Here is a 13,052-nt window from a genome sequence, read left to right on the forward strand (position 1 = left end):
TCGAACCCAATAAATTATTTTTTTTAAAAAAAAAATCCAATTAATTTGGTGATACAAGGCATCTCTATATGTGTTAATCTTGGTTGATTTTGTTCACCTGCCAATAACATGACACTTGACTACTACCTTTATCAACTAAAGAAAAGTAAATTAGATTGTTTACCGTTGACTTTTAATTAAGCAGCAAGTGCCTTTGTCACCGTTCGATTATTTCCGATTTGTTGCAGCCAATCATTTCAAATTTGGTTGTGAAAATTTACACTTTTATTTTATTTATTTCACAAAGAAATATCTATCAAATTCAAAACTCTCCACAAAATTCTTTATTTATTTGTTTTATTTTAAGAGCCGATGGAATAATACGCAATGACATTTTTTTTAAATATAAAGATTAAAAAAATTAATTTAAAATTTATTAAAGAAATTCAGGACTGCTATAAATTGACATACGATATAAATTTATTATGACCATATTCCGAGCCAAATAGCCTCCGCGCACGCAGACAACACAACCCCTGCTATAGTCCCCCCACCCCACCCTTCTCCTCTTCGGCCCTCGCCCCAAATCTCCCAACCCCTGCCGTTGCCGCAATAAACCGAACACTTCCATCGCATCCGATCCCTAGAGAACGATCGATCGATCGATCGATCCTTCTATCTCTTCCACCTCCATGATTCCTGCTGCCGATCTCCACGACTCCATCTCCTCCTCCTCGGCCTTATCTTCGGCCTCGACATCGGGCCCCTGCCTGGAGCCCTGGCGGCCCGCAGCCGCATCGACCTCGGCGGCACCGGCGGATGCCCCCGTCCCCAGCTCTCGAGACGCCAGCGGCGGCGATGCCGTCGCAGTGGAGCGGCGCGGCGACCACTCCGCCGTCTGCCGTTGGACAATCCCGCACTTCCCCCGAGCCAAGGCGCGCGCTCTCTGGAGCCGTTACTTCGAGGTGGGCGACTACGACTGCCGCCTCCTCGTCTACCCGCGCGGCGACTCGCAGGCGCTCCCCGGCTACCTCTCTCTCTACCTCCAGATTGTCGACCCCCGCGGCGGCGGCTCCTCCTCCTCCGGGAATAAGTGGGACTGCTTCGCCAGCTACCGCCTCGCGGTGTGCAACCACCTCGATGACTCCAAATCCGTCTCGCGCGACTCCTGGCACCGGTTCTCCTCCAAGAAGAAGTCGCACGGCTGGTGCGACTTCGCTCCTTGCTCCGGCGTCCTCGATCTGAGATCCGGGTTTCTCCTTCCGTCATCGGATTCCCTCGTCGTCACCGCCGACATACTGCTACTCCACGAGACCGTCGCCTTCAGCCGTGACCATGAGCCGCAGCCCACCCCGGCTGACGTTCTTGGCGGAAAGTTCTCCTGGAAGGTCCATAACTTTAGCCTCTTCCTCGATATGATTAAGACGCAGAAAATCATGAGCCCCGTGTTCCCGGCCGGCGATTGCAACCTCAGGATCAGTGTCTACCAGAGCTCCGTCGCGGGGGTCGACCACCTCTCTATGTGTCTCGAGAGCAAGGATACAGAGAAGACTGCCAATAACGTGGTCACTCCTGCTGCTCCTGCTCCTGATCGTAGCTGCTGGTGTCTCTTTCGAATGTCGGCCCTGAACCAGCGGCCTGGGTTGAACCATGTGCACCGTGACTCCTATGGACGCTTTGCTGCGGACAATAAAGCCGGTGACAACACCAGCTTGGGGTGGAACGACTACATGCGTATGGAGGACTTCGTCAGTGCAGATGCTGGATTCATTGTCGATGACACTGCTGTGTTCAGCACATCTTTTCATGTCATTAGGGAATCGAGCAGCTTCACAAAGAACTCTGGGTCTCTAGTAGGCATCAGTGGGGGTAGGGGGGTGGCAAAGAAGTTGGATGGGCATTTCGGCAAATTCACATGGAGGATTGAAAACTTCACAAGGCTCAAAGACCTGCTTAAGAAGCGCAAGATCACGGGGCTCTGCATTAAGAGTAGGAAGTTTCAGGTTGGCAATAGGGACTGCCGTCTGATTATTTATCCTAGGGGTAAGCTCTTTCTATAATGCTCTTTTCCCTTGTGGAGTTCTATCAGCTTCTCATTTTATGATACTGAGGTCCAATTTGGTATCCTCTTATTCAGAAGTGAGGCTTTTTTTCCTGGTTGTGCAGCATATTTACTTCTTTCTCCCAAATAACTATCATTTTGTTCTGTGATAGTTTGGCCTCTCTATGTTGTGGGTGCAATTTGTGTATTATTGTCCTTCTGGTAATGGTCTCATTTTGCTGCTAAATATTGTTATTCTTCGCTAGTTACCCTTCTGGTAGTAATAAGTTACTTGTCTGTCAGTTTCTATTAATATGTAATGCAACGTAATGCTGACACCATCTAGGTCTTTTTAGACGCTTATTAGTTTCTGGCATATGCCAATTTGGATCATTTCTATTTAATTGATGCATATACAATGGTGGAAAGTGCACTTGCTGATCATGTTCACCTTTGTTTTCTTTACATCCACAATGGGCATCAGGGCAGTCTCAACCACCATGCCACCTCTCTGTATTTCTGGAGGTCACAGATTCCCGCAGCACTACAAGTGATTGGAGCTGCTTTGTGAGTCACCGGCTGTCAGTTGTCAATCAGAAAATGGAGGAAAAATCTGTCACGAAGGAGTCACAGAATCGCTACTCAAAGGCTGCAAAAGACTGGGGTTGGCGTGAGTTTGTGACTTTAACCAGTCTCTTTGATCAGGATTCTGGGTTTCTTCTTCAGGACACTGTTGTTTTCTCTGCTGAGGTTCTTATATTGAAGGAAACTTCTATAATACAAGAATTTGGTGTATCAGACTCTGATTCACAGAATGTGCTTGCAACATCTCAAGTTGATGCTATATGCAAGAGAGGATCATTCACATGGAGGGTGGAAAGTTTTTTGTCGTTTAAGGAGATCATGGAAACACGCAAGATTTTTAGCAAATTTTTTCAAGCTGGGGGTTGTGAGCTCCGAATAGGTACATTGTGAATCTAGGTTTCTCAATAGGCGCACTTGGTTTCATTTTACTGAGTCATGTTGCATTTTTTGCCCCTTTGATCACATTGCAGGTGTCTATGAATCCTTTGACACTATTTGTATATACTTGGAGAGTGATCAGTCATCTGGAACTGACCCTGACAAAAATTTTTGGGTTCAGTACAGAATGGCTATTGTTAACCAGAAAAATCCTGCAAAGACTGTGTGGAAGGAGTCTTCGATCTGCACCAAAACTTGGAACAATTCTGTCCTGCAGTTTATGAAGGTTTCAGATTTACTGGAATCAGATGCAGGATTTCTTGTTCGTGACACTGTTGTATTCATTTGTGAGATCACTGATTGCTGCCCCTGGTTTGAGTTTTCTGATCTCGAGGTAAGACTGAATTCGGGAATGCACTTCAACTGTGATAAAGTGGGACTTGTTCATCTACCATGATTATGTGTCTTTCTGACATTAAAGTGGAGCACACTACCTCTTTCTATGTTTGCTATACTTTGTGCAAGCAACAATCTGTTAATGTCTCAAACTTCCTAATGGACTGGGTTTTCTAAATGGCTATCTAGTGAGATCAAGTTGAATTAGAAATAGCAAATACCCTTGTCATCAAATCAGAAACAAAATCTACCAGTAAAACTGCAAAATTTACTATCTTAAAGTTTTCTTTTGTTGCATATTCGGAAGTCCAACTTTTACAAGGAACTACTGTGGCTGGGTGAGTTTTGAAATAGGTTTACAAAATGTGAAAATGATCATTTTCATATTCTTAGGCAATTGATGATAACCATTAAAGCTTTTAGTAAATATTAATGTCAGCGATGTGCTTAATATGATGGATATATGTCAATTTAATGCTAATCACATTAATTATTTGTACTTGTTTCTACTTTCTGCTAACATTCTTAACCATATTTTTTGCTAAAATCACCATGTTTTGTCAGAATATTATCTGTGTTCGGATTTTGCTTTCCTATGTGATCTGTTTATGATTGGAAACTGTGTAAGATGTAAAATGAATTTCTAGCATTTGCATAGATTTTTTTTATATTTTTTGCCCTGTCTTATGTTAGGTTAACTGTAGACTTATGTACACTTTGCTGATATTCGGACTATTCATCTATCCCCTTTGGAAACCCATCTCACAAGTATTGACACTTGATCATGCACGAGTCCACCCTTGTTGAATACTTCTACCTAGACCTAGTGACATAGTAGTTCACAACAATAATGCTTATTGAAATTCATCTACCATGTGTTGCATGGACAAATTGTAATTACAGATGTTGATATATGACATTGTTCTGTTTACCTAATATTTTTGTAGTAAAGCATGTACATGAGCTTATCTAGATTGTGCACTTGCATATGCTCCATCAGGCTTCTGACTTCATTTTGTCAGGTTTTGGCCTCAGAAGATGAGCAGGATGCATTATCAACAGACGCTGATGATCTTATTGAGTCTGAAGATAGCGAATGTATTAGTGGAGATGAAGAAGACGTGTTCAGAAATCTTCTTTCACGAGCAGGTTTCCATCTGACATACGGAGATAACCCTTCCCAACCCCAGGTTACTTTCAGGGAAAAGCTTCTCATGGATGCTGGTGCAATCGCTGGATTTCTGTCTGGTCTGCGTGTTTATCTTGATAACCCTGCTAAAGTCAAGCGCTTGCTTCTTCCTACCAAAATATCTTCAGGTGGCTGCAGTAATAAGGATGCTTCAAAGGGTGATGCCAATTCTCCAAGCTTGATTAATTTGTTGATGGGTGTTAAAGTTTTGCAACAAGCTATCATTGACTTACTCCTAGATATTATGGTGGAGTGTTGTCAACCATCAGAAGTGAGAACTGGGTATGATTCTTCTGAAGCAAGCTCAAAAAATTCTCCTAGTTCTAATGAAGCTAGCAGTCCACCAGAACCCAGTGGTGATAATGAATTGTCAACAGAATATGCAACATGTGACTTTTATGAGAGATTGGGACATGAGGTTGAAGAAATCAAAACCACTTATGGAGTACAAAGCTCATTATTGAAAACATATGAGAGACACAAAAGTAACCAGGACCAATCCATCTCTCCCCCTGAGACTTCTGCTGGCGATCAACCAGCAGATGATCTATTTATTGAAGTTCCTAAGGTAGTATCTTAATCACATCTGTAAGCTCTAAAAGCACTCAGGTTTATATTCTTTATTAATGTACTATACTGTTAAATTCTTTTTAGACAAAATGGCCAGAGCAATCCGAGGAGCTTTTGGAATTGATTGTTAATTCACTGAACACCCTTGACAGTGCTGTGCCTCAAGGTTGTCCTGAACCACGAAGGCATCCTCAAACAGTCCACAAGATTATTCTTGTGCTTGATAAAGCTCCAAAGCATCTTCAACCTGATTTAATTGCTCTTGTGCCCAAGCTGGTTGATCCTTCTGAACATTCTATAGCTGCTTGTGCACTTCTAGACCATCTTCGGAAGCCAGATGCTGATGACTCGCTATGGTTACTGGTATTGTTCATTTCTTCATGGTCATGTTCATGCTAATTATATTCTTATTCTCTCTCATAATCTATGGACTTCTAGCTAGTTTTTTGGAGAGAAAATTTTACTTTACACAAATGTGGTCTTTTCTTTTTCTATTTTTCCTCTAATATTTCATCTTCTTTTTAGGTTTTTCGTGCTCTATTTCAGTTGGAGTTTGACAATGAGTTGGTGGAGCATATCCTATATCAGGTTTTTGAGCTGTTGACTGACTCCAATGATGAGCCTCTTGTAGCAGCAATGGGTTTTATTTTTAAAGCTGCATTGCAATGTCAACATCTTCCTCGAGCCGTATGCATTTTGTTTCTTACATAGTTTGGTTAATCTCCACATGCTCTATAACATTAAATACAAATGATAGACCCATTTTGATTTTCTTTTTTCCATGTAGGTCGAAACATTCCGTTTAAGACTTAAAAGCCTTGGTACTGAAGTTCCACAATGTGTGCTGGATTTTCTGGCACAAACTGTGCATAGTCATATTGACTTAGCTGAAGCCATTTTAAGTGGCATCGACTCTGATAGTGAGTTTGATGATAATTGCACCACATCTTATAGTTCTTATTCCTCTGTGGAAAATAGCCTTTCGCCTGATGGGCATGTGAGGAATGATCAGGTTGTTCATGGATGTCATCATCACACCGATGTTTACATTTTGGTAGAGATGTTATCCATACCTAGATTGTTTGTTGAAGCTTCGCAGGTTTTTGAAAGAGCTTTAACTCGAGGAGCCGTGGGGTTGCAATCAGTTGCTCTGGTCTTAGAAAGGCGTCATTCGCAGAGATTGAATGCCAAATCTAGGTCTGTTGTGGATGATTCACAGAACAGGCAAGACTTAGTAGATGCAGACTTTAATTCATTGCCTGTCCAAGAAGATGACTTCACATCAGTTCTTTCTCTCGGCGAAGTATTATCTCTTTCCACTGATACAAGAGTCCAGGACTTTGTGAGGATGCTTTATGCGATAATGTTTAAGATTTATGCTGACGAGCATTACCGATTTAGGATGTTGAAGGGGCTTGTAGAACGTGCGACAAATATGCCCAATAATTGCCACACAGTTGATATAGATATGGATGTCTTGATATTTCTTGTCAGGGAGGAAGATGGAATAGCTAGACCAGTTTTAAACATGTTACGTGAGGTTGCTGAAGCTGCCCAAGTTGACCGTGCCAACCTTTGGCATCAGATATGTGCTGTTGAGGATGAAAATATTCATCTTCGGGAGGAAAAGCAAGATGAAATTGTTAACTTTACTAATGAAAAAGCTTTTTTGTCACAAAAGCTAAATGAATCAGAGGCAACCAACAATCGTCTTAAGGTCTGTTCTTTTTTACTTACTGGCCTACATTCAGTTGTAGACCCATTTATTTGCCCTCTGATTAATTTGTTGGTTATTTTCTTCAATGACAGGCTGAGTTGAAAGCTGAATTAGAGCAATTTGCCCATGAAAGAAAGGAACTAAATGAGCAGCTATTGGAAGTTGAGAATCAATTGGAATGGCTTCGATCGGAGAAAGATGAGGAAATTGCAAAGCTCTCTGCTGACAGGAGAGTTCTTCAGGAACACCTTCATGATGCCGAGGCACAACTGTCACAACTAAAAGCCAGGAAGCGTGATGAGTTAAAGGTACTGAATGTTTGGTTCAGAAAGATAAAACTTTCATTTTTCAATATTTTTACTTGGCAGTTGCTTTTGGCTCATCTTTCAGATATTTAGAGTGCTTTGCTAATTTTATGAATTATTGAATTTTTACTCTCCTTTACGAACAACATTTTGCGACATCAAACCCACCGTGAATATCCATTGATACTTGAGTTGCCAGAAGTTTGTTCTTCTTTCATTATTTTTGCAGACATTACTATTAAAGTTTTTAGCATTGGTAAAACTATACTTTGTCGAGTACGAGGAGTATTCATCAAGTGTTATTAGTTGAAGTTCTATTGCTTCAATGATGAACCATTGAGATTACTCTCCAGATGACAGGCTTCAGCACATCTTTCTTTGCATAAATAAAGCATTTGATCAACCGATAGAGACATGGAGTTGTCTTTGTGTAGATGGTTACAGATGCTAATGTGTTGTTACACAAATCAGAGTTGCGCTATTTACCTAATAAGACCAGACTTTCAGTTATGGAACATAGTATAGGCTTAAGTCTTAGTGTTTCAATTTGGTTTTGTCATAAGAATATCAAATATAGGTATTATTTATTGAATAAGACAATGGGGGATATGGTAAAGTACCTCTAAATTTTAAAAGAAAGTTATACAAAACCTTAATTAGACCTGTTATATTATATGAAGTTGAATGTTGGGTTATGACTCGAGCATAGAACAGAAGATGAAAGTTGCAGAGTTGAGAATGTTAAGGTGGGTGTGTGGACATACAAGAATGAACAGAATAAGATGAGAGCATTTGAGAGAAGGTCGGAATTTCATCTATTGAGGGAAAACTCCAAGAGACGTTTAAGATGGTACGGGCATGTACTTAGACGACCAATAAATGCTTCATTTAGGTGATGTGAAACTATGACAAACACGCATATCAAACAAGGAAGAGGAAGACTAAAAAAGACTTGGTTAGCAACAATAAAATAATATAAAAAATTTATTTAAGTATAGATGATGATTTAATAGGAGATAGAGCTCAATAGCGTAAAAGGATCCCTATAGCCGACCCCATCTAGTGGGATGAAGCTCGATTGTTGTTTTGGTATAGTGGGGGATAAGTATTGAGAAATGAAATATAGCCGACCCCATCTAATGGGATAAAGCTTGATTGTTGTTTTGATATAGTGGGGGATAAGTATTGAGAAATGAAAGAAGAATTTGCAGCTAACTATTTGTTAACTTAGAATTTTATGATACTCTTAGGTGTCGTGGCACATTTTAGAAAAAAAACTAGAAATTATATCAATGATAAAGGACATATGGATTATGTAATTATTGATTTTAATGCTACTGTGGTGCAAAAAAAATGATTTTTTATATTACTTCATGTTTGCATAAAATGTTCACTCTATAAACAGAAAATGAAAAACTGAATGTCATCTTGGTGTATGTTATTCACATGTGATCTTGTGCTATTAGATGAAAGTATAAATAAAAGAAACTGGAAACTTGAATTGTTAAAGAAATTTTGATTAAAAATTTTAAGTAGAATGAAGAAATTTAGTTTCAATTTTCAACAATAAAAGAAGTGCGAGAGAATTGTTAATATGGATGGATAGGAAGTCTCTGTTTACTTGAGTTTTAAATAGTTTCATCTCAGATCTATTATTTAATAAGGGGAAATCAATGAAGCTATTATTGAGAGGATACAGTGGTGAAACATAGATTTTTGGATTTTATTTTGGTGACCATTATGTGCCCCTTATAATTAAAAAACCTATAAGACTGATATAGACAACTATGCTCTACTGGTTAGAATATTAGATAGTTAGAGAAAAAAAACGTCAAAATTTAGTATAATAAGGGTGATAATGTTAAAATGAATGTGCACGGTTAGTTACCCGCTGCTATTGAAAAACAATTAGATGTAACTCTATTATATGGTAAAATAAGCTAAAAAAAATGAAAAAAAAAATGGTTGCTATATACATGTTCAAAGATGAGCAATGGATTATAAATTGAATACTCCAAATCAAAGGAAAACTCTAGCTAAAGTTATTTAAAAGATCTAATATGTTACTAATGATATAATGTTACATAAATTAATGATAGGATAAGATCCATATAGAAAATAATTGGGATTTGTAAGATCACTTGAAAAATATAAGCATCATCTTATTTTAAAAAATTTATACTATATTGTCTCAATTGTTATTTTGATCTACTTTCTTTGCATAAGCTACTAGATACTTTTCATATTATATTTACTAAAGCATCATCAAGACGTGTTTGTCCAAAGTATTTAACACAATAATATTCAAATCAATTAACTCAAACATGTTTTTACTATATTTTGCTTATTACAAAATTTTAATTGTGCTCAAATCCCTGCATTTCCTCGTCATAAGATTTAAATTTCTTATATTGCCTGTAGTATTTTGTAGATCCAAAGCAAGGCAGTGGTACTAGTTATAAAAAAATAACTCGATGTAATGATTGATGCAGAAAGTAGTCAAGGAGAAGAATGCCCTTGCTGAAAGATTAAAAAGTGCAGAAGCTGCACGTAAAAAAATTGATGAAGAATTAAAGCGTAATGCTACAGAGGCAGGGATTAGGGAGGAAATCAGGCAATCACTTGAAGATGAAGTGCGGAGATTAACAGAAACTGTTGGGCAAACTGAGGAAGAGAAAAGGGAGAAAGAAGAACAAGTTGCACGATGTGAAGCATATATTGATGGAATGGAAGCAAAGCTGCAAGCGTGCCAGGTTTGTTTCTTTGTTTTAATTTCTTTACAAGTTTTAAGGATTTTGGTCCATGCTGCAGTATAGTTAATGACCTGCCCTCCTCTAAGATCTATATATTCTGATATTGTTGGATTTATGCAGGCTTAATAATTTGATTTTCTTTGTTTACTAGATACCCGTGAAGTCACTTTTGATTTATAAGATAACATTTATTATAAATACAGCTTGACATGATTGGTTCATTGAAGTCTATTTATAACTTTTGTTATCACAAATTATCAAGCATGCATAATTATGGTTAGCAGAAAAGAACAAGAGTGACAAAAGTGAGGTTGTTGTAATTTGCGTGGTTGCGGATGTGAATGTCTATTTATGAACCAAAAAATTAAAATGCTAAAGCAACCAGTTGTAAGTTTAATAGGCAAGCAATTAAATGAGAGGAAATATGTTACGATGGTAATATGGTAAAGATAATGAACAGATTCTATAGTTAGACAAGTTGAATCAATCAGATTTATATGTCCTAGTAATTGAGACTCATGGTTTTTTAGTGCTTCATTCTGCTTTAAAATTCTTAGATTTAATATACTTAACATATTGTGTTTATAGAAAAAGTTTTTCAAGAGTGAAGGTGACACACCATGTCATTCTATGTATAGAGATATTAAATAGTTAATCAATCCTATCAGTAAACTTTAGGGAAAGGTGGTTAAGAGAAGAATATAAGATGAAACAAAAAAATTGAAATCAAGCTTGTTTTATGCTTGGAAGATTAACTATAGATCTTATTATTTAATAAAATAACAATTTATAATTTTCGTATTGATTTAGAAGAAAAGCTATGGTTTGAATCCCTAGATAGTTGTGAGGAAATAACTAAGGTATGACACGTTCAAGGAAACCATTTTGAGAGCTCCAGAAATATTTGGAATAGTGCACAATCTATTTTACAGACAATATGCGTTCAGGTACTTCAACAAGTACTTGTGACGTATGCAACTTCTGTACAAAAGTATTTACAACTCCTTTTTGATACCAAAGAATACACAACAACAACTAAATCTTATCCTACTGGACGAGGCCGGCTTATGATACCAAAGAATGATCATGTAAATTTCTTGGAGGGAGTAAATCAAGCTTTGGTCCTTGGGAATCCAAATTTTCTCATACTCACTAATTAGAATTCATTTCCCCCTTATATTTTAATGAATTTACTTGTTTTTTTCCACTGTATATATTCCCATAATGGTAATGTTTCTCTAAAATAAAACTTTGTTGTTTGACACTTTGGACTGACCATCCCTTTGAAGTGACTGTCAGAAGAGCATCAATGTTTAATGATATCGATGTAGAAGTGAGTTTCTGTAAATTGTAAGTTTTTTCTTGATCTAGGTCCTAAGATATGTGATGCATATGCCATTCCAAAATGATTTATTAGCCTGCTTGCAAGTCATTTCTAGTAGTTCCACTTTGAAAAACCAGACCAGCTCCTTTAACGTGAATGAAAAATCATTGTTGCATTTCTAGTATCCGTTTAGTGAGGTTAGTTCCAAATTAGTATTTCTAGATTGAGTTTTATCATGAGTCAATATATATCTGTGTAATAATTGTTTCATTAATTAGTACAATCTAATATTTTCCCTATATTCCCAACTTCTACAAATACATATAATGTGCAAAAGAAATTCATGATATGCAATGGCACTGGCTTTCTCCAGTGGAAAAACTTGTAGCCAACTAGCCATTATATGTATATCTGAAGTAGTTGTTGGATGTTAAACCTATCAGATAGGAAACTCAACAATTTTCAATTTAAAGTGTCTTAAGTAATGCCTCAAGAAAAAAATAGGAAGAAATAATAGATGGTGTCCTTGTGATTGTAGCCATATCTGAATTGAATTAACTTGTTATGCCATCAAAAACAGTTAAGCAACTAGCTTACTTATCTATAAGTTAGAATGTGAAATTCAACAGCGGAAAAATCTATGGATTGATGTATTTTCTCTTTCTACTATTATTAGTCTTCTCTTGTTGATCTTAAAATGAAACTTACATATCTATAAGTTAGAATGTGAAAAGTGAAATTCAACAGCGAAAAAATTTATGGATAGATGTATTTTCTCTTTCTACTATTATTATTTCTGTCTTGTTGATCTTAAAATGAAACCGGTAGTGTTCATGTAAAAGAGCTACATGGCTTTTTCCTTGCACATTTATTTTCTTCGCATTGTCTTGCTGGAGTTAATGTCCATAAAAAATTATGCAATCAAGAAGGAACTTCTATCTTTCTGTTCTCCCTTTAGTTGTATATTTCTTTTAATTAAAATTGTTTTTAACATAATTTGAAATTTTCTTGAACTCAAGGTTTGTTTTCTAAGTCCCATAGATGATTGTTTGGCAGCAATGTATACATTCACTCGAAGCTTCACTACAAGAAGAAATGTCACGCCATGCCCCACTTTATGGTGTGGGTGTGGAAACCTTGTCGATGAAAGAACTCGAGACACTTACCCGCATTCACGAAGATGGGCTTAGGCAGATCCGTGCCATTCAAAAGATAAAAACTAATGGCCATTCTTTGGCGGCTGGTCATCCTCTTTCACAAGCGCATGGCTTGTATTCTTCAGCTCCTCCAGTGCCAATTGGTATTCCTCCATCCATAATCCCTAATGGAGTAGGAGTCCACGGGAATGGGCATATCAATGGCGGTGTGGGGCCCTGGTATGGTCCCAGCTAAGAAGCAAAAGATGTCTTTGTTTAGCTACTTACCAGCTGTCAAATATTTGGTATGATAGCTTTATCCTCACTTAAAGGTCTTCTCCAATTTACCTTTTCATTTGAACTGGTAGAACTATCGGATCATACCTGATGCCAATTTGCTATCCTGTATAAATAAAAATAGAAGCAACAAGTTTAGTTTTGTAATAATTGAAAGTAAAAGCAAATCCGATGGAGCTAGCAGTTACAAATGAAATATTTCCTGTGTATTTCGTGTCGCAATCTCTATGATTCAGTTTTGCTGCTAGGCTTCTTTCCCTTTGAATGGCTCTTTACATGTCTCAATCTATTCTAATCAGCTAATTCCATGTTGGATGACCATGTTTACTAGAATTCCCTTCGTTGTAGCGACTGCATGAACACTTAAGACCCAGCAAACCCA

The 13,052-nt window shown here is 37.7% G+C and overlaps 1 protein-coding gene across 1 annotated transcript; it reads left to right on the forward strand.

Moving 5' to 3' along the window:
- The first annotated feature begins 504 nt into the window (after positions 1-504).
- On the forward strand, positions 505-12,917 carry LOC122038319. The gene is made up of 10 exons (XM_042598006.1): positions 505-2,022; positions 2,505-2,984; positions 3,076-3,377; positions 4,402-5,136; positions 5,223-5,501; positions 5,664-5,825; positions 5,926-6,855; positions 6,948-7,163; positions 9,653-9,913; positions 12,294-12,917. The coding sequence occupies exons 1-10, from the start codon at positions 672-674 to the stop codon at positions 12,627-12,629; spliced, it is 5,052 nt and encodes a 1,683-aa protein (XP_042453940.1). The 5' UTR covers positions 505-671; the 3' UTR covers positions 12,630-12,917.
- The last annotated feature ends 135 nt before the right edge of the window (positions 12,918-13,052 follow it).

The sequence above is a fragment of the Zingiber officinale genome, chromosome 1A (assembly GCF_018446385.1).
Source record: "Zingiber officinale cultivar Zhangliang chromosome 1A, Zo_v1.1, whole genome shotgun sequence".
NCBI classification, from domain to species: Eukaryota; Viridiplantae; Streptophyta; class Magnoliopsida; order Zingiberales; family Zingiberaceae; genus Zingiber; species Zingiber officinale.

Bases quoted from the DNA above. Each gene is read 5' to 3' on its own strand.
- LOC122038319 (XM_042598006.1), top strand. From the start codon at position 672: ATGATTCCTGCTGCCGATCTCCACGACTCCATCTCCTCCTCCTCGGCC. The intron at 5,826-5,925 runs GTATGCATTTTG...TTTTCCATGTAG, and splicing joins GTCAACATCTTCCTCGAGCC to GTCGAAACATTCCGTTTAAG. The intron at 7,164-9,652 runs GTACTGAATGTT...TGATTGATGCAG, and splicing joins GGAAGCGTGATGAGTTAAAG to AAAGTAGTCAAGGAGAAGAA.